Here is a 21431-nt window from a genome sequence, read left to right as displayed (position 1 = left end):
TGCTGCGTCTGTGTATTTGATCGAGTTTGAGAAACTCTCCACTCTTCGGTGGGATTTTTTATATGGTTCTGTTTGTCTATCGAAGGCTCTAGGGTTACTGTATTCTATGACGTTTTGGGAACTATGATACCCAATACACGAGTGTGTGTGCAAAAGACATCCCAGCTCCGTGTCCCTGGTGCTCCTAATGACAGTTTCTACACCACGTGCATGCAGCACTCTTACAATCCCGTCTGGCGGTGTACATTATCCTTCGCTGTGCCTTTCCTTCAGTAGTCGCATTCCATTGGCATGATGTGGCCCTCATCACTCTCTGTCGTTGCTTCGGACCCGCCAACAGCATCCCTCTTCCTCTTGGAGGCAGGGCTTGGCTCGACTCGGCGCTTCTTCGCCACCGGCAGTCCCTGAACTCGAGCCAGATCCAACATCCTCTGGCGCTCTTCCGCACGCGCCTGCGCCTTCTTCCTACGTCCAGCCAGCATGTTGAGGCTGGCATCGTGCCGCCAGAGGGGGTCGATGAGGGTCGACCAGACGATGCCGCCCCCCACTCTGTCGGGCTTCTTTCTGGATACCTTCTCCTTGAAGGGGTTGATGGCGCCAGAACTTGCGGTGCTGCTCTCCCAAGCGACGTTGCGATCGCGGTTGATTGGCGTCCAGCCTGAAGGTATACGCAATTCCCGCGTCTCTCGTATCTCTCGTGTCTGCGGCGAAGAGTCGGACGGGCTCTCCTTACCTTCGCAATCCATGGATTCATCGTTACTGAACTCGATGTCCACGACCCCGTTCTTGATATGGGCGATCTTTCTGGGCTGCGCGTCTGTATCACTCTCGACGTCGCCGATGGTCTTGTTGCCGTCCAAGTCTTGCCAAACTCGACTCATGTCCCCATCCACCGAGATGGGAGATTGAAGTTGGGTCGTATTGGCAGGACTCATTCGCCTTGGAACTCGTACTGAATTCTCCTTGCTTCCGACTCTCGCGGCTTTGTGCGCAGCCCGGGCAGCTCGGGCTGAGTAGGGAATTTTTCTTTTACGACTCTGAACAGGGCTCTGGGGTCTGAATGGTTTGATGCTCAAGACCGGGGAGGAATCAAACGGTTCTGTGATGCTAGTGTCTCCCGTTGAACGACGTGATGTATCTGTCTCCGGAGAGGGCAGTCGAAAGTGGTCGACTTCAAGTAGGCTCGCCATCCTGTCATAAGGAACAGAGCCCAGTCGCGGTGCTCGAGGTGGTGCAGAGTGTGAGATGGGAGACGTAGAAGTGCGGTGAGAAAATTGAGGTTCACCTACGTCCTTGTGGGTTGACGCAGATGAGTCTTCAAGGTGGAGCGCGGCGCCGCAAGAGGCGAGGTCCTGTGGCGATTGGGAAACCTGGTTCGTGCGATCATCAGGCCGCGATGTTGCGCGGAGGGTGAGTGATGGAACAGACTTGAGCCCAGTAGTTTCCATCGAAGCCTTCAGCTTTTGTTGTGCTAACGTCGGTAGGATACTTGCAGATCGTATACTGAACGCGACAAAGACTGAAAATACAACGATGCCAAAACTCGAGCTGCGTGATGGATTTCCCGATGCCAACGTGAGAAGAATATTCAAGAACAGCCTCGAGCGGAATGGAATAGAGTGAAAAGCCTTGCAACGTCAGGGAGATGGTGTGCCTTGCCAGCTGGGCGTGGTGTCAACTGTTTCTCGTCGGTATCGAAGAAAGGGCCATGGTCTGCTAGCGCGGATTCAATCAGGGCAAGTAGTTACTGCAATTGCTCAGCAGACAGACATTGCCCTTAAGAAGTGCCCCTAGTTAATTACAAACGTGCGGCAAGTCCATTCTGGTATGTTGCAGCACCAGCGCACGGGTTGGTGAGCAGGAGTCTCGCGCGGTTCGCGACTGGTCAGCCTATAGGGCCCTGGCTTTCAACAAGAAACAAACGCCTTGCTGCAATGCTTTCACAAAACCAGCTATGATTCACTTGGTTAAAATGAATCAATCCCATCATTCTTGCCCCACATTGTTCGTGACTGTCCTTCTATTAACCCCCATTTGAAACCCAACTAGGATAGGTATACCGCGCGCGCATGGTCGCCGCCTGTGCTTAGGAACGACTCCTAGATCTGCCTCCAGATGGCGGGCTGGTTTAACCTCACATTGTTCAATATAAATGATTCAAGAAATGTGGTACAATTCTCCCTACTCTCGGTGCTTGCGATTTCTGCTTTTGAGCTCCGACTGCCCAGTTCTAGGGAGAGGAGTTCAGAGAGGGTATCATTTGACAAGGAAGTGACAGCCTGCCCTCTCATTGCTCTCTTATTGGTCTCCCATTGCATCGGTATGTAAACAAGTTAAGGATCAACGTCTATGTCATCTAGTGCAGTGCCACACATCGCGCATACCTCTGGCGGGGCCAATGGCAGTACTTTACAGCCTGCCAATCAATCACTCACAGCTCCCTCTAGAAACGCCATTCAGATCTGATAAATCGTGACTCTTGAGGTATTGGAAATGTCTGAGGCTGAAAGTAAGCCTTTATGAGGTCGTCTAAATATGAAAGCATTAACCCCTAACTCTGCTGCATGTGTAGTAGGCACATCGTTCGGTTACCAGAGAGCCAGGTGAAGGCCACACAAGACTTGACAGACAAGGAATAAGATTGAAATGCAATGATTGAGGGTATTTCAATTGAGGGGTATCTTTATGTCACGCTCGTCGCTTGCAGGTTGCTTATATACAATGTTTGTTGCAGAGTTGTGTGTAGTTGATGCGGTATCAATATGGTAGCAGGCGCTCCCTCAACCCTGGCGCGTTTCATAAGGCCAAGTGAGCAGATCTTCGCCTCTTGTGTGGGTCAAGTATTGTGAAAATCTCCCGCAAGTCTTTGCAAATGCGGCGAAGTCGTCGCCTGAAGCGTTGCAAAGATCTCTGCTCTCTGTGCTGCGATAAAATACGCCGTCGTTCATCTGCCATGGGCGCATCCCTATGCAGGACTCCCACAGGAAGTACATGCGCCTTGTGCTCTGTCTCTCTATGTGTGTCATCATATGCGACTGGATTATCGCTTGCTGCAGTGTACGACGTTGCCGTGCTCGGAAGTCGGCCATCAGCAGGTGAAGTGGCACGTAAGGATCCTTGATATCGCGGAGCTGGGGCGCCATCTCTGACCTCGGTCGATCGAGGTGCTCTTTTCGCATTCCCCTTAAGAACTCTCTCTCTTGAGTTCTCCGTGGCAGTGGTCGAGAACGTTGAAGTCAAAGAACGAGGAACGTCACTAATCATCCTGAAGTCTTCATGGCTATTGTGGGCACTGCCTGGCGGAGTTGTGGCGCTGGTGGACGGTGCGTGCGTTCTTGATGATTGAGAATCTGGGACCGTCATGGTCGACTCTTGAGGAACAAAGGCGGGGGCTCTTTTGTCGCCAAGGTATGGCCTTCGACTAGTTGGCTGGTCATGAGGGCCGTTGGGAAGCATAGGCCGTGATGTTGAAACACCTAGCCCACGCTCCGCATTTTGACCATCGTCGATGAGACCTTCCCGGAATAGCTCACTGTCGATTTCTGTGTCAAGAAGTAGCCGGCCACTATCGGCCCCGGTGGAGTGCTCTGGTCTCAGCATGCGCTGATGAATTGCAGGCTGTTTTCATCATAGTAAGTATCTCAATGGTGAAGAAGGTGGGAGTGAAATAGTGCGTACTCTGAGACCTCCAATAGCTGGAGCTGCTTTAGGCCTGCTATGATCGGGCGTAGTCAATGGACGGACCGTGCAATAGTTATCACTCCCGTTACAGCGATCTGCCATGATTTTCAGCCTGCGCTGGACGTTACGCATGTCCGCCCGCATATGGATAACTGGAACGAGCATGTGAATTTCGATCAAGTTCAAGAAGTCTTGAATAGCTTCTGAACATTGTTCTAGCCCACGCAGATATATAATCCACTATATTACACCATGTTAGAATTTCTGAATCCAGAATTAAACGATGAACTCTAGAGAATCCACAAATCTATGCTTACCTTTCTAACAGAAGTCTTTACATCTGCAGCATATTGGAAAGTCCCTCTTCCGTCGTTGCACTGTGGATAAAGATTGAAGAACTTGTCTTCGGCAATATCCTCGGCGAAGAGGCCGGGATCACTTTTATCGTCATCTTGAAGGCGTAGACTGTTGAAGGTTCCAGGGCTTTGGGCACGTGTTTTGTCGAATCCGACAAGGTACCACGTGATAAACTCAAGATAAAGACATCCTAGGCTCCAAACATCACATTTTTGTGACACAGGTGCTTCCAGACTGAATTCCGGAGGTCGATAGGTTCGAGTCAAGCCACGAAGGTTGCTAGGGGTAGTGATCTCTGATGTAGCTTGTGACGAGTGAAACTTAGTCAGGCCGAAGTCTGCAATGACCAAACGTTGCTCCACGCTGTGATCCATGTCGAAGCAAAGTATGTTCTCTGGTTTGATATCCCCATGCCTTCCGAGATCCTTTCCGTTCTCCTCCTGCTGTGAATGGCCGCCTGATCTTTGCTGCTTGGGCCAAGATCCGTGACGATGGATTTTCTTCAACCCGTCGGCTATCCCAAGGCATTGGTCAAAGAGCCATCGCGTCTTTTCGGCACTTCTAGTTGGCAGCGGATCGGTCCTCCAGAGGTCTGTGAGGTTGCCTGTAGCCCACGGGAAAAGAAGGTAATAGTTCTCGCCATGTTTGAATGCCATAAAAAGCCGGATGAGATGAGGGTGGCCAGTTGCACTGCCGCTAAATCGTTCCAGAACTTTGACTTCGTCACGATATCGCTCGTACTTTTTGGAATGAACAGCCTTTACTGCAAAAAAAGGGTTCTCGCTTCCCTACGACTAGGTAAGTCCCCGACCCACAGGAGGTGCAGAACGTTGCTAAACTTACCAGAGAGTGTCGAAAGCCGTGGTGGGCGGGATGGATTTTCACTCTCCAAACTGTTCCATGGCCACCGTTCTGGACCCACGTACACTCGAGAAACGGGAGGGGAGTTTTGGGGTCAAACTTGTAGAAGCAAACTCGCGGGCCCCCAACTTCCAAGAATGGGGCAAGGACCTCGTATTGTGTATGAAGGAAGAACCTCAGAGCCCTCTGTTCCCAGTTATGGAATACTGTAAGTGGAGTCAAGCTGTCGTCGTCCTGCCTTCGATGAAATGGATTTTTCCTCGAGAGTGCCTCATCTTGCGTGCGATGAGGCCTAAGGGGGAGATTGATATCGCATATGCTGTGACGAAGGAAGTCATCGATGTAGTGGGCTTTGCCGATTATTATAAGGACTGCCAGTATCAAGCGGCGGCTGACAGAATGGTTCTCACTACACACGATGGCTACTCTATCTCGTATCTGACGGGGCGAATCGTCCGGAAATATATGCTGGAAGAGGTACATAACATTGTTTTTGCTCAGGATCGTGAACAGCTTATCCTGGGGGATGAAGTACTCATAGGCGCTATTGGAGTCATGCTTCGAGTCCAACTGTGCTAAGTGTAATTGACGTTCCAGATATGAAACTGTCACCTCTTCACTCAAATCTTTTTCGAGGTGCGCTCGGAAATCCTGGGCGCTTGCGCGTTTCGCCGGGGGTGGAGATGCGAGAAATTCGCCAATTCGTAACAAATCTGCATCGGAAGGGTGCGATATGTTTGGCCCTGAATCGTTCTCTTGCTCTTTTTCTGGTGCCGACTGCTCTATGTCCAGCCCGATGACGTTCGGTGTGTGGTCGCTGGAAGCATACTTCTGTAACTGGCGAGACCATGAAGCCCCAAACCCGAAATCTTCGACGTTTTTAATTGACACGAAGTCTGATGACGACGAGTAATCTTCATCATCTGGTGACAGCTGACTTTTGTCGGGGAGCCCATATGCTTGTAACTCCCGAGCCAGCCCGTCGGCGTGGTCGTATCGATCCAGGTCGTGCTCAACCGATGAAGCTACGGATACTCGAATGCCAGGGTTCGGAGACCGTTCTCGTGACATGAATCGTGTCTGTTTGCTGAGAGAGTGCTCCATTGGGCTAGCAAGTCACGGCCAACGATTCTCAGCCAGTGTTTCGTTGGGAGTTGGTGGCCTTATGGTGGTTCCAATGCAGTTGGGCGCTCACCAGAGCGTTGGGTCGTGAGGCTCGAACACACCAAGGATACAGTTGCTTCGCTCATGGCAGCTCAGGCCACAATTAAAGGCAATGAGTTGTAATTTGCGATGACAACTCGAGAGGTTCGCGCCCTCAAGCCCGGCTCGCGGCGGGCTCCCGCAGCTGTGCGACATAAATGTCCATCTGCAGCGAAAGCCTCATTGTGGGCTTGTATCTCCTGCACTCAGTGGTCAGCAAAGTCTCACTGCCAGGGGTGTATGAGAGCCACTACCCCTCCTCCTCGCAGCCCTCTGGGGGCTATTCTCCATTTCCAGTTCGAAGCAGCGGCTGCGCCACTGATGGTCAACCTCATGAAGCAGGCTCGATACCACCAAACGATGCATGCGATGAGAGAGCCTTGCGAAATGCGGTGTCTCCCCATGACCTGCACATCGTCGTTGGAATACCACTGTAAATACTCAGGAGGCTGTGCATATAGGCTGTCTGTTATTCGCACCCGAGTTTCTTGCAAAGAGCATGGTGACCAACACTCGCGCAGAAGGAAATGAGGCAGACTGTAAGCGAAGGATCCAATGGATCTCACCGAGTCCTTCTGGAAAAGAGCGACGGTAGACAACTAACCTGGAGCCCTCCCGATACGTCATTCCACCAAATCATCAATAACCAGGCGCTACAGTACAATGGTTTGAAGATGTTGCATCTGAATGGCATTGAATGCGGTCCCTGTGATTCGAAAAACTGACCGAACCGAGCGGGTCAGCTCTATTTCCATTTCATTAGCAGCCCCCCGAGGCCAAGGCCTTGGTGGGTTTACCACAAACGGCAGTGGCCAACCAACTTACCTACTAAAACGGTCTCCTGTTTACCTCTGAAGACTCTAGGGCTTGTCTCTCTAGCTCTAGGGGTATAAGTTACTTGCCCCACAGCGGGCCGACCAACGGGTCAAATCGACCTGGACCAGAGCCAACCAACAACCTCTTCCTTAGGACCAAGACCACGGGGAAATGATCTGCTTTGCCTAGGGTAGATACATTGACTTGAAGCACAGACACGAGGGTTCGGTCATTGTCGGAGCATTTTTTTTTTTTTTTTTGGATCCTGACCCGTGTCCAGTGACAGTGCCTTGGATTTACGGAGAAGGTAAGACAGCGTTAGCGTCACGCGCTAAGTCAAGCGTGGCGGACGCGCCCGTGGGCTGGCTGCCCAAGTGGAAAAACCCCCAGGAATGGACCCAAGGTCCAAAATGGGCCCAAAAAGCTTCGGGTGTGAGACGTGTGACGAAGGGTCACCAGAGGCTTTACCGCTCAGCCCTGATAATGAATCCGCATCCGCAATGCTATTTCAGCCCCCGTTTCATTGGTTTGCACTCACCGAAATGACACTTCACCAGTCTGACCATATTCTCAGCCTGGCACCACGAGCAACATAAGCGGTTGCCTCTGCGACCTATATAGTCCGAGTCGGTCAACATTGAGCATTCAGCATTGCAGCGAATACGTTGCTATAAAGACTGATCGTCATTCGACACAAGCCTGCCTCAGTACTAGCGCAGCACCAACATTTGATCCGATACAGCATTGTGGACACGCATTCCACGATCCCGACAACTGATCATCTTATTATGTCAAGTGCCGTTAGCCTGCCTCCTGGCACCAAGACAATACGGGTGCATTCCAATCTCGTACGAAGTCCACAAGAGCTATCCAAATCATTACAACGGCATTGCGCCAGAGAGAGCTTCAGGATAGAAATGCGCAACGACGTATATGTCATTCACATACAAATACCTCGGCGGACAGGAGCCGGATTCGAAGCAGTACGTCCAGCTCGCCTATCAACTTCGCAAGTCTGAGCCCGGACTAAGGAGAGAATGTCATCGATTATCGAGGCAGGCTAACGTGGTTTGACTAGGAACAGGACTCGAAAACACGTAGATTACACGAGAAGGGGTATATTTCCGGCCAAAGTCGAGATACAGATAGAGAAGACGTGCTGTCAGAAGCGTCGGATGGAGAAGCAGACCACGTCTTATGAGTATATGTAGCAGAAAAATGATTAATACCCATCAAACGCACGAACAAGCAGGAAAATTTATCACACTCAACTATTCTGAGCCGGCTTACTTGGCGATTGTACGTGATGATCGGTCACAGCTACAGAAGGACAGCGGTTTTGGCCCCCAGAGCATCTGCTTTCCTTAAAGCAGAGTGTGGCCCCCAATGACCGCGTGCGCGGGTCCCAAGAGTGTGCGTTAGGCAACCCTTGTGCCTGCATGCACGGCATGCGCCACCCGCTTACACTGACACTGCCCCATAGCCTCGTGATCTCGGGCGCTTGATGCCGTGAATGCACTCGGAACCAATCAAGTTTCAGGTACATGGTTCTTCCACTTGTAGTACGTATTCGAGCAAACTTGCCTCGCTTGAACCCGCGTGATGAGGCTGAGCGCCGCGACTCCCGATGGTCGAGAACTCAAGATCCTGTGTTACCTTCAGCTAAGCAAGCGAGCTTGGTATTCCGATTTAAATAACTGGGTGATTTTTCAATGTTCGGTTTCTTTCAAAGATTTCGTACGATTGTAAAGCTATTGGAAACCAATATCCACGGAACGCTTGGCATTACTTCTTTTTGTAGGAGCCACACCATGATTTCCATAACGACCACTGACATTTACGACGAACTAAACTTCAGACATACTAAGGAGAGTGCAGATGTGGTTGGAGGGCAGGAGTTTGTGCCGGTTCAATGGCAAGCCAGCGTCTTGACAACGGCTAATGTTAAAGCTACCCTGAGCCAAGCCGGATTATCTGCAAGTTCATTAGTCGATTTTGTGATTCACAAGGCTAGCAAAGTGTTCTTAACTTTAGTATTTGCTGGAAACGTTGATTGTTTGACCGGACTGCATTCCGCTGGTTTCGACGATGATGCGCTGCCCATTGGCATGGAGCAGGGACCAGTTGGTGCAGGCTTGGAAAGTCGCGTGCCACGTTTCACGGTCGCTTCAATGAATAAAACAACTCACAAACTAGAGACAGTCTGGTCTATCTTTGATACCTGGCCCACACGACAAATCAGGGCATTCGAGCAGAATCAGTGGCAGTTCCTCGCGCCAACCTTCACGGACGACAGATTCTTCTACGCCCTTCACAAGAAATGCCCGCTCCCCCTGGTATCTGTGCTGAAGGCGGACGATAATGAGGGAGACCTTCCCACAGGGTCTGGAAATTACAGCACTGTTTATAGGCTTGGCATCTGTACTGAAAAGGTACAGTAGCATGCCACATCATCGGATTGAGAACACGATATTAACGAGATCGTCTAGGCCCAATCTCCCATTGCATTGAAGGTGTTCCGCGAAGACCTGAAGAAATACTTCCTCAGAGAGATGGATACACTGCGGAAAATCCGAGCTATAAAACACCAACATCTGATCACCCCCATTGCAGCCTTTGAAAAGGGAAACAAGCGTTGTTTCATGTTCCCATGGGCAGATGGCGGTAACCTTCTCGAATTCTGGAGAGTGACCGACAGTAGGCATGGACCGCGGCCGTTTCCAGCAGCTTTGGTGTCGTGGTCGTTGCAGCAGATGTGCGGGCTCGCGGATTGTCTGGTTACCCTGTATGAGCACAATTGTCGCCATGGTGACTTAAAACCTGGAAATATCCTGCACTTCAAAGATGGAGGGGAGAACGGGAGGCTTGTGATTGCAGATTTTGGTCTTGCAAAGTTCCATCTCCTCGACACGACAAGGCGGCGTGACAAATCGTCAATTTTTGACCGCACGCTTCGATACGAGCCCCCCGAGATGGAGTTGGAGAACGATGACGAAAGAGAAACTCCTCGATCACGCAGCTATGATGTTTGGTCAATGGGTTGCATCTTGTTAGAGTTTTGCATCTGGCTCGTGTATGGATGGGACTACTTGGAACTCTTCATAAGAGGCAGCCTCAATGAAAAGTTCTGGGAGCTCAAAGCCGGAGTTCCACATGTGCACCATCGTGTCCAGGAAGAAATTTGCAGTATCCTGGAGCATTTGAAGGCAGATGCGGCCGTAAAAGATATCGTCACGCTGATTCGAGATAGGCTGCTAGTGATTCGGCCACTTAGGTCAAGCGATTCCCCAAGTGTCCACCGAGCGACAGCCCATGAGCTTTTGGAAGGAATCAGGGCCCTTTCTCAGCGTGCTTTCATTGAGGAAGAGTACCTAAAGGGCCCAGTGGTTTCACAGCGCACAAACATGGGCGACAGTTTGACTGTCCGAGAGAAGACCATTGTTCCTATGAGATCTCAGGACAGATCGGTACCTCCCAGCAACGAAAGTGGCCCCAGAATACTAGTGCGAGCTGCCACCGGAGATCTAGACGTTAGTCAGTCTATCAAAAAGCCAGATGTCCATCCTCAAACAGTAAGCCACCTTTATATAGATACGACACAATAGTATACTTACATTCTTAGTATGTAAGTCGCACCTCGTCCCCTGGTACTAAACAAAAGAACATTGTGCTAACTACGGTTCATTTCTGGAATCCAGAACGTAAGTTTGCCCTTTTATTAATCTCACAGCTGCAAAAAGGCAAGTGCATTAACATATTATAGATGGTAAGTTACTCCAGGCTTATTGCTGCACAAGGCTAACCATCTAAGCCGGTAAGCAATCCCTTCGAAAGCTGTCAGTGAGGTAGGTGTGTGGCGCTGACCAACACAGCAAATTGCTGATCTCAACAATCAATGGGATTACATCCCAGATAACACGTTTGCCATCGAATTCTTTCAACGAATAGACTGCTCCGCTCTGAAACCATCTACAGTCCAGTCAAACTTCTGCTCTGAATGTGAACTGATCGACTTCAGCTCGTTGTCGTTGGAGCTGCTCTACGACCAACAACAGCTCGAAAGGCGGTCAAGCTTCTGCGATCTTTGCAGACTGTGTTACCAATGTCTTTCGGCTGTAACGCCAAGTAGCAGCTCTGGCAAGTTGGTTCGAGTCAAGTCAACTCTTAGGGCAGGCCACAACGGCCCCCCTATCATATCTATTTATGGAGATTCAGGTTTGTGAACCCCAACTCCATGACCGCCTGCTTATTCAATGATCGTCACTGGAGACCTAATAAGCGTCCCTCTGCAGCAAACCCTCAAACAGTAGAGTCTCTCCAACTTGGTTTTCCGGCGCTGCCTCAAGCGGCAAGCTCGCAGCAATTCGAACTCTTGCGGCAATGGTTGCGTCTTTGCGACGATACCCATGACTGTTGCCGACAGAAGCTGGCCGAGAGACTTCCTGAAATGCCTACGCGGGTGCTTGACGTAGGGGGCGGCACCATTCGCCTAGTGGAGACATGCAACGGCGTCAAGGGGAGATATGTGGCGCTCAGTCATTGCTGGGGCAACCTCAAGGAAAGTGAAAAGTTCTGTGCCAAGAAAGAAGACATGGCACACCTCAAACAACATATCGACTATAATCGACTTCCCCTGACTTTCCGAGATGCAGTGAGATGTACTCGAGAACTAGGTATTCAATATCTCTGGATCGACTCAATGTGTATCATACAGGACAACAAGGAAGACTGGGAATCTGAGTCACAGAATATGGAGTCTGTTTTCAGCTCGGCATACTGTACACTTGCCGCAAGCTCTGCGAAGTCCTCGATCGATGGATTCCTAAAAACGGAGAGAGCCCCCAGAACTTGTGTCACTCATGTTTCTGCAAATAGCGGTACCATGTACCTTTGCAATGCGATCGATAACTTCCAGAAGGACGTAGAGGAGGGCGTCCTCAGTACTCGAGGGTGGGTTTTCCAGGAAAGAGCCCTATCGCGAAGGACTATATATTTCACTTCAAACCAATTGTATTGGGAATGTGGCCAAGGAATTCGATGCGAGACCCTCGGGACGTTACGAAAGTGAGTTGGAACCCCATCAGCGACACACTAAGTTACTGACAACATGGCACTAGCCCTGTCGCCGCTCTTATGGGCGACTCCAATTTCCCCGACCTCGCGTTTTCATACTTCAAGGGTGGCCGTATCGTCTTGCTTCACCGCCTCTACCAGATGTACTCCAAGCTGTCCTTTACCAACCCAACAGACCGTTCGGTGGCCCTGCTCGGTCTCGAGAAACGCCTCAGCCGGACGTTCCAGACTAGGGCAGAATATGGAATCGTACAGGAATACATGGAGAGGGACTTACTCTGGCACAGGGAAAGAAACGGAGAGATGCTCACCCGAATTCGGTACCCGCATGACCGTCGTGTTCCATCTTGGTCCTGGATGGCGCACACGGGAGCGATCGAGCACTTGTCCATCCCATTCGATGATACGGATTGGTGCAGAGAGAACATAAGAACCTCAATCAACAGCGGGTCTCTACGCGAAGCTGAAGCGCATGGTGGTGCACAGCTCACAGTTGCCGTTAAAAGATTGAATGCATCACAGGTTGACTTGAGAACAAAGGTTATTCGTGATAACGAGGACGAGAGTACACATGAGGCATCGCTGCGTTGTGTCGTCATTGGGATAGGAAGAACAAGTGATGAAGCTGAAGACCGTCGGATACACTACGTACTTGTGGTCAAGCCCTCTTCCTCAGGCTCAAACTCTTACGAACGTATCGGGGTTGGATGCTTACTTGCTCATCACATATCCAGTGAGCCAAATACTTGGGCGACCTTACAATAGATCGGTTCATAGAGCGCGGCCGAAGCTGCTCTTCAAAAGGTTCTTCAGGCGGAACTTGATGTACATTTTGAAGACGCTCGGATAGATGCAAGGGAACATTCAATCGTTGAAAAGCGAGCAATGATGACAACGGCCCTATTTGCCCCCTTGCCTAGAAGGCTTATAGCTACTCTCGACGATCAAGAGGGTGCTGGTGCATATCGTTAGCCAACGGCGCATCATTCCGCCGCAATAGGATCAACTGTTAGCCCGCTTCATTTGAGGCCCAGTAATTGCAGCCGCAACACCCAATTCTGCAAATTCCGGTTTAACTATATTGAATAGCGAGGAATGCGCAGACGACTACAGTTCAAACATGGCCTGTTGTCTGAACAAGGGTCTCGGTAAAGGTAGTGAAGTTGATAGACCCTACATATCCATTTTCACTTAACAGAGGAAGCTGAAGCACAATATCGGGTTGACATGAAGCCCGTCGTCGGCAAGAATAATATCCGCGAACCCGAATCTGGTATGATCTGACGGCTAGCAACGAGCCAACAAAACTGCAAGGGTAGTACTATGGTCTTTGCATATTCAAACGTCGGCTGACCATAGTCTCGTTTCAGCTAATGGCAGTCGATATGATAGCCACGGTTTTGTTTGAATAGCTTGCGACTGAGAAGCTGACTATCTCTGGATGACAACTTCTCTCACCTGGGGGATGTCAAATATAAGTAATTTGCGTATAGTTCTCCAGCTTTGTACCAGATGACATGAGTGGGACTCTGTAAAAGCCTTAGCATGGCCATGACATGCGAACAAGTGGATCAATCCGTCATCGGAGGCCACGTTCACATTAGATTGTACGAAGAACAATGAAATGAACGAAAAGAATAAAAAAATATCTAAGCTAGGAATCTATACGCTAAATACACTTAGAAAAGTCACGCTCCAGGGGTAGCGTCAGACTAATATTGCCATCTGCTGAATGAATCGGCCTCTCTCTACTCGATCGCATGTTCCGACAATTTTCAATGTATCTAAAACCCAGCAAGCTGAAGCTCGTCATTCCCTACATATGCCCCATGAGAGTGATAGAATGGTTTATGAGGCCGACACACCATGGTGAGCGCTGACCTGTACCGCAAACTTGTTGATGGTCAACGTTGGGGCGAGAAGTTGCTGGAACGGCACATCCATCTTATACTCCTTGAATATCCACTTCCTCAGCTCAGCGCCGATCATACTGTCAATTCCGTAAGACGCAATGGACTTGACCTCTGGCTCGAACGCGTCGTCATCGAGGAGCAGCATGCGCGCAAGCTTCTCGACGAAATGACCAGTCACGGCGTCCACGGCTTCTCCGGGAGACGCGGCAGAACTGATGGTCGCAAGAATGCTTTGGCCTCCAGCACCTCCACCAGCAGAGTCATCTGCAGTCGAGTTCATGTCGTGGACAACCTGGCTCAGTCTCTTATCCTCGAGGTAGTAGCTGTCAGTCACAGTGGGATCGCTCACTGCCTTTTGGAGCTTGGACGGGTCGAGTCCGACCACGACGTGGTCTACTGGTCGATCAGACTTGCCAGATGTGATGGCTGCCTCAAAACCTTGAAGTAGGTGTTCCTCGTCGATGCCGTACATGCCTTTACGCTTGAGCGCCTGCTCCAGCTCGGTATTCTCGGCCACCACGCCCACCTCGAGAACCATAGGAAGCACGAGGGAGACGGCAGTCTGCTTAGCAGAGAGACGGTGTCGAGCAAGTGAATCGAGATAGCTGTTTGCTGCAGCGTAGTTGCCTTGGGCTGGGTTGCCGAGGACGCCGGACACAGAACTAGTCATGAGGAAGAAGTCAAGCGGCTCGTTGGCCAGAACCGAGTGCAGGTTGGAGGCACCCTGTATCTTTGGCTGGACAGCAGTGATCCAGTTCTCGTAGGACATGTTATGAAATAGGCCATCCTGCACAACTAAGATTAACATAATAGCTCAATAAGTTCGAGGAACCCGCACTTACCCTAAGTACCATTGCCGCATGGACGACACCTTTGATCGGGTTCTCCTTGGAAACACTTTGCACGGCTCGGACGACATCAGCATGCGAGGTGGCATCGCCTCTAATGACTTGAGTGATGGCTCCGGCAGCTTCGATATCCTTGATCAGCGTGGCTGCCGATGGTGAATCCGCACCAGAGCGGGAAAGAAAAACGAATCTTCGCGCACCAGACTCCATCATCCAGGATGTCAAGCTGCGACCCAAACCTCCCAAGCAGCCGACAAGTAGATAGGTGGAGTCAGGGCTGAATTCGAGCTTGGGTCTTGCGGGAAGCACCATGAGCGGTGTTTCGCATGCTTCGTATCGAATAACTACCTTGGGTGCACCCAAGGCATCGGAGAAGACACCAACAGCCTTGTTGAGATCAGCCAGACCGACGATCTGTTCTGTTCCTGGACTCGTGATGGACCCATCTCGAAGCATAGAGATAATTCTCGGGATAAACTTCGCAAGAGTCTTTGGACGATGTTCATAGAGGTCTAGGATGTCGAATGGGAGATAAAGAGCGCCGCGCTGGACCGGGACTATGTCTAAGGCATTGCGCCGTAACACGTCTTTGCGGCCTCCGTCAAGGAAGCGACCGAATCGAGTGATTGACCGCCATGCCTCGCGAGCGATGTTGACATCTGTGCTTCCACCACTAAACACAACATCTGCACCGTGGCCGCCTGTGAGTCGCTTGAGTTGCTCAAGAACTGAACCATCATTCGAAAGCTGAATGACCTGGTTTTCATCTAGGCCAAGATGCGTCTGGAGAAAATTGACCTCGTCAGTGGTCTCAGCAATGACAAGGGGGAAAGCACCGGCCGCCTGAGCCACCTTGATCGCTGCAATTCCGCTCGCTCCGGTGTTAGGCAGGATGAGAACTTTCTCTTCCGGTTCTACCCTAGCAAGAGTTTCTAAGCCATAGAGCGCTGATGCATAAGCTACCAGCACGCTAACAGCTTCATTGAGGTTGTCCCTGTCATCGAGCTTGTAAAGCATAGAGGCTGGTACCTGCTGAAAGCTGCCGAGCTTATCTGCATTGAAGCCAACCACCCTATCACCCGGCTGGAAACCTGAGACGTCTGATCCAATCTTGTGTACAATACCACCGATTTCGTGACTGAACGTGATGGGATAGTCTTGTCCGGTAATGACGAGAACGCCTTCCTTTGTGAGGCCACTCGCTTGGACCTCAATCTGAACAAAGCCCGGCTGGATCTCTTCTTCTGCGGCAATTTGATGGAAAAGTACCTTACCGCCAGAAATACTGGCTACGATATGGTCTCCAGTAGAGAACTCCTTCGGCTCGGGATGTTCTGCTGCAAAGATTGTGTTCAGGTAATGATTTCTGACCAGTCGGCTGATGTAAGTCTTCCCGTTGGAAAGACAAAGCTCGCGATCCGGATCTTCCTCGTCAGTGGACGCTTGTTTCTTAGCGACTTCGATGATAGCAGCAGCTATTTGATCCGACGTAACGCTGCCGACGTCAACATCAATTGTACGGAAATCAAGGGAAGCCTGCTCCGAGGTCACGGTTCTGAGAAGACCTGAGACCATGGCGAATTCTGGATGCTTGCCCTCCAGCAGGCCACCAGAGGTTACCCATAGAAGAGATGATGCAGTGTTTATAATCTCCTGGATCGACTCAAATTCGCTCTTGTTCACCGTGTGCAGAAGTGGGCCCTCAAAGTCGGCAAGGATAATGACATGCCCCTTGACACCTGACTGGACAGCCTTGGCCAAGGGAATGACTTCAACACCCCAATCTAGGCTTTGAAGAGCGGCGCGAACGATTGGAATAATGTCAGCCTGCTGCTTGCGGTACACCAGCTGAGTGGTAAGCTTCTGGCTTCGTATGCAATTCGCGTGTCCATTCACGCTTTCTTTGGCTTTCTGGGTGATAGTAGTGCCAGTATTGCTCTTCAAGGTGCGCTCAAGTCCACCTAATTCGAGATCAAGGATATTGTCAACAAAATCGATGAAAGCATGGCCATGGGACTTCAATGTGTGCCAAGCCCTTGGAAGCACATACTTCGTCGCGTATTTGTCTTGGTCTACGACCACGACATCATACGACTCTGCAGAAAGGGCGTATATGTCCTCGAGCTTTGCAACTTTGGCGCTCTGATAGTTCACCAGGGCCGCCCTGACGGCTTCGACCTCCGAATCTAACATCACGGCGATTGTGTAGTCGGCTCGCGGGTTCTTCTTGAGGACCTCGTGCACGTGGGATGTGCCCAAATGGAGGACTTTCCACCCCGGGTTCTTGAACAACGCCAAATTTGTCAGGTCTGCGCTCGTCAGACCATTCACGTCAGATACGGACTGAAGGCTGTCAAAGTCCACCTCCCAAGCCATCTTGCCATAAGGTGCTTCACTCAACGCTGACTCTGCCTTTTGTGGAACTCCAGCCTCGTAGCTGACGCAGCGAAGGCTGGTGATTTCCACAACAACCTCGCCATCGTCTGCAGTCATCTGAGCACCAGTCTCGAAGTTGCGGATACCGCGTTGGTCACACCAAGCATAAGCACTTGCCTTGGCAGTGTCGATTTGCTCCTTAGTAGGGGGCCAGATTGTGACCTCGTCGACTTGGATGGGAATTGCACCGTACTCCATTGCATTAGTCCGACCGGCATGGATAGCTGCGATACATAGCTGCAGGACAGAGTCTATAGAAGCAGGGTGGAGAGGATAGCGTGATTCTCCCAGCGACTCGTCTACCTGGGTCTTGATGTTGGTGGTGCAGCTGGACCAGTAGTTCTTGCCATCAAAGCGGATGTCGTCCATGTCTTGGAACGTGGGACCGTAGTCGAATCCAACATCACGCAGAGCTTCATTCCAAGCTTTACCACTTGCACGCTGCGGCGCGTCCGGCACCTTGCGCGGTTCAACACCTCGCTGACGTGCATTGATGGCGATGCTGCCGACCATGTGCTCTTTCAGAACGCCATCGGTATCAATCGATGAAACACCAAAATCCCACCAGGTCGTCGTGGATTCACCACTGTAGATGGAGGGGCGGAGGTTGAGCATGACTTCAATGCCATCATCAGTGTCAGGCGTCACAAGAGCCTTCTGAATTGAGACATCTCGTAATACATAACTCTGGATGGTCACTGGGGATTCACTCAACTCGTTCAGCTGAGTGACGGCCTCCATGGCCATAGCAAAGTAACCAGCCGCCGGGAATATATTTGCCCCACCCAAGTTGTGATCCTTCAGCCAGGGCAGATCGCGCGCACGGAGAACGTTTCTCCATGTTGGCTCAGCCAAAGAGGATCCAATGACAATCTGTCCAAGCACGTCGTGTCTAGGGAACTTGGGCACACGCTGCTCACGGCTGGCACGGTTTTCTGCCCAGAACGGACGGGTATAATTCCACTGGTATGGGGGAAGGTCGACAATGATGGAGCCCTTGGTGGTAGACAGCTTGCCGCTGCTCGTGGTCTCCTCAACATATGCGGTCGTCACACGTTCCATGTCCATGGGATAGCTGCGCAGAAACATTTCACCGGCGAGGTTCAGCAGCTGCACTGCACAGTCATGGCCCCTCAAGAGTGTTGGGAGGTAGTCAATCTTCGAGGCTTTGAGCTCCGCCTTAATCTGCTGGATTGGGCCTTTCATTGCGGAGTGTGGTCCGATCTCGACAAGTAGGTCAACATTCGAAAACTCCTTACTCGTCAAGATGGTTTGGACCGCTTGATTGAAGAGAACTGGGCTTCGAAGATTCTTGCTCCAGTATGTCTCATCCAGATGGGTCATCTCCGGGATAATACTGTTGGTGACCGACGAAACCATTCTCGCTGTTGTTGGGACAGCAAGATCAAAAGGGGTGTATTCCCGAGCGGCACGGACAAGCTTCTCGTAATTGGACGAGACCGGAGCCATATGGTGAGAATGGTATGCCTTGCCGTTTGTCAAGACGATGCGCGCGAAGACGCCGTCGTTGACTAGCTTAGCCTTGACTTCTTCCAGAGCATCTGCATCTCCGCTCAATGTCACACCTGCCGGAGAGTTGTGACATGCGATCACTATCTTGCCATCAAAGCCTTGAAGGTATGGAGTAACTGCTTCGGCGCCGAGGCCGACAGCCATCATGGCGCCCTTAGTATCAACGTCACGCGTAACTACGCCACGATAGTAAGCAAGCGTAATGGCCTCTGTAGCCGATATCAAGCCTGCAGCATAAGCTGCGGCCATCTCCCCCGAAGAGTGACCAACAGTCACGACAGGGCGAATACCCCAATACTCGAGCAGCTGCACCAGAGCGATCTGCACGGCAGTACATAGAGGCTGAGAGAACTCAGCTTCGCTGACACGGGAGGTCTCTGCAGGCTCAAGAAGAACATCCTCGATCGACCATGATGGGCCGTCATGAAGTTCCTCCAGGGCCAAGTCCAGGTTGCGGATGGATCTCAAGAATCGAGGACTATTCGCCATCAAGTCCGATCCCATGCGCGCCCACTGTGCTCCTTGACCAGTAAATACGAAACCCAGAGTTGGGGTCTTTTTCTTGTCCGCAAATGTGAAACTCGTGCTCACGTCACTGAAGATTTCTTCTAGGTTCTTGTGGCTGGCTACAGTGAAACCTTTGCTTGCCAGGACACTGCGACGGCTGCTAAGGGTATGAGACAAGTCGAGGAGATCGTAGTTAGCGGCGACCTTAGCATGAGCGGCAATATTGCGCTGCAGCGTTGGTCTGTCATGAGCAGAAAAAGGCAGCAGAAATGGTCGCTTTTTGTGTGCTGCACGCCTAGGGCCTTTCTTGCGCCGCTTCTCTGTGTTTACATCGACATACTTGTAAGTTTGCTCCCTCTTTAGCAGGGAATCAGCTGCCTCGACAATGACATGAGCATTGGTGCCGCCGTAACCAAAACTAATCTAGATGTTAGTTGGCTCTTCAAAAGATCAGGTGGTAGGACCTTACCTGTTGATAGACACACGCTTCACTGGTAGGTGTGCAGGAAAAGGGATAGGGTTGTTTACGACTCTGACTTTCCAATCGTCCCACTTGATCTTTGGGTTCGGTTCAACGACACCTCGAGTTGGTGCAATAACACCTCGCTCGACCATAAGGATAGCCTTGATTAAGGCCGAAAGACCACTAGCAGCCTCACTGTGCCCGATGTTGGTCTTGACGGCGCCAATCCACAGAGGATCTTCGTCGGCCTGCCGAGTTTTGTTCATCGCTATCGACACCGCCTCGACCTCGATGGGGTCGCCGATAGCTGTTCCGGTTCCGTGGCACTCGAAATAGCCAGTGAGCCGAGGATCTAAGTCTCCTCCACGCTGGTAGGCATGCGCAATCACATCGGCCTGCCCATCTCTGTTTGGGTAGGTTATGCCAACGGCAGGGACTTTGCCGTTCGAGTTGGTTGCGCTGGATCGAATTACACCCCTAATTGGGTCGCCATCTCTGACAGCATCAGAGAGACGCTTCAGATAGACGGCGCCGACAGCGTCAGCACGCCCATAGCCATCGGCACTAGTATCAAACGTATGGCACGTCGACGTTGGTGATAAAACCCCAAGTTTTGCAGTATTCATGTGTTGGTCAACCGTGATGATCAAATTGACACCACCAACGATGGCGCCCTCCGCCTCGCCGTTTCTCAACGCATTACAGGCGTTGTGAAGCGCATAGACTGAGGAAGAGCATGCTGTGTTGCACACAATGCTAGGGCCGTTTAGGTTAAAGACGTGACTGATTCTGTTGCTAATAATACCAGGGTCAACACCGGTGGCAGACAAACTATGTCGGAACGAAGACTCTTTGAACGACATTTGCTGCCAGTCAGCTGTGAAGCTAGCAGCGAAAACAGCGGTTCGTGTGCCTGCGATGGCTTCGAGTGAGATACCACCGGACTCCAGTGCTTCATAAACAACTTCTAGTAGCTTTCGCTGTTGTGGGTCCATCCACATAGCCTCGATCGGAGTAATATTGAAAAGGGCAGGATCAAAATCTGACAGATCTCCCTTGAGGAAATAACCGCCGGGAACAGCGAAACTTCCTGGTCGATCGTTGTTCTTGTGAAGGTGTGCACTATGAAGATTAGGGGTTGTGTCGTACAAGTATGCCTGTTGGCATTGACTAAGATAGGGCCAATCAATAGTACGTACTCGATGTTGAACCGTGAAGCTGGTACCTTGGGTGTTTGGCCAGTTCCCTTGCTCATAATCATGTCCCAGAAATCGGCCGGCGATCCAACATCCCCAGGTAATCGACAACCTGAGCCCACCCGTAAGCTATGAGTCTCTCAATGTGAAAAAAAAGAAAAGAAAAAAAAAAGAATTCAGACACGCGCCACAGCTTACCCATCCCAATTACTGCGATCGGTTCCAACTGCTCGTCGAGGGGTTTCTCCGCGTAGCCAGGGAAGGTGGCCGCCGGATAGTCATCTTCAATCACAGAGTTGCGACTAGAGCCCTGCCTACTGGCATGGGGCCCCTCCGAGGATGTCCTCGACTGCACAATCAAGCCCGGCATTTTGCAGTCGATGGTGTATTGAATAGAACCAGGCTGAGAGTTTAGGACGATTCTGGCCTGTTAATGACCTTACAATATACGATGACAGAGAATATGGTCTGCCAGGCGACGCCCAAAATAAGATGGTCTGAATACAATGGCCTAGATATGGCTTCTATACGTTTGGATCTTGTT

General features: G+C 51.0%; 4 protein-coding genes across 4 annotated transcripts; 1 reads left to right on the top strand and 3 right to left on the bottom strand.

The window, feature by feature from the left end:
- Positions 1-269: 269 nt before the first annotated feature.
- JN550_000480 (uncharacterized protein) lies at positions 270-1448 on the bottom strand (the record flags this gene model as incomplete). Its single annotated transcript, XM_049316372.1, has 1 exon — positions 270-1448. One exon carries the CDS (start codon positions 1446-1448, stop codon positions 270-272), a length of 1179 nt encoding a protein of 392 aa, XP_049177769.1.
- A 1348-nt stretch (positions 1449-2796) lies between these two features.
- Positions 2797-6003, bottom strand: JN550_000479 (uncharacterized protein; the record flags this gene model as incomplete). Its single annotated transcript, XM_049316361.1, has 4 exons — positions 2797-3618; positions 3679-3921; positions 3999-4826; positions 4882-6003. The coding sequence occupies 4 exons, from the start codon at positions 6001-6003 to the stop codon at positions 2797-2799; spliced, it is 3015 nt and encodes a 1004-aa protein (XP_049177768.1).
- Positions 6004-8729: 2726 nt separating this feature from the next.
- On the top strand, positions 8730-12963 carry JN550_000478 (uncharacterized protein; the record flags this gene model as incomplete). Its single annotated transcript, XM_049316350.1, has 7 exons — positions 8730-9350; positions 9408-10490; positions 10541-10619; positions 11211-11569; positions 11633-11982; positions 12036-12693; positions 12769-12963. The coding sequence occupies 7 exons, from the start codon at positions 8730-8732 to the stop codon at positions 12961-12963; spliced, it is 3345 nt and encodes a 1114-aa protein (XP_049177767.1).
- Positions 12964-13839: 876 nt separating this feature from the next.
- On the bottom strand, positions 13840-21257 carry JN550_000477 (uncharacterized protein; the record flags this gene model as incomplete). The annotated part of the gene is made up of 5 exons (XM_049316340.1): positions 13840-14691; positions 14747-19646; positions 19698-20813; positions 20891-20999; positions 21086-21257. The coding sequence occupies 5 exons, from the start codon at positions 21255-21257 to the stop codon at positions 13840-13842; spliced, it is 7149 nt and encodes a 2382-aa protein (XP_049177766.1).
- Positions 21258-21431: the final 174 nt, after the last annotated feature.

Source organism: Neoarthrinium moseri (genome assembly GCF_022829205.1).
Source record: "Neoarthrinium moseri strain CBS 164.80 chromosome Unknown scaffold1_Wmoseri_CBS_16480, whole genome shotgun sequence".
NCBI lineage: Eukaryota > Fungi > Ascomycota > Sordariomycetes > Amphisphaeriales > Apiosporaceae > Neoarthrinium > Neoarthrinium moseri.
Note: the sequence above shows the minus strand (reverse complement) of the source record. Positions and strands in the feature narration are given on the sequence as shown.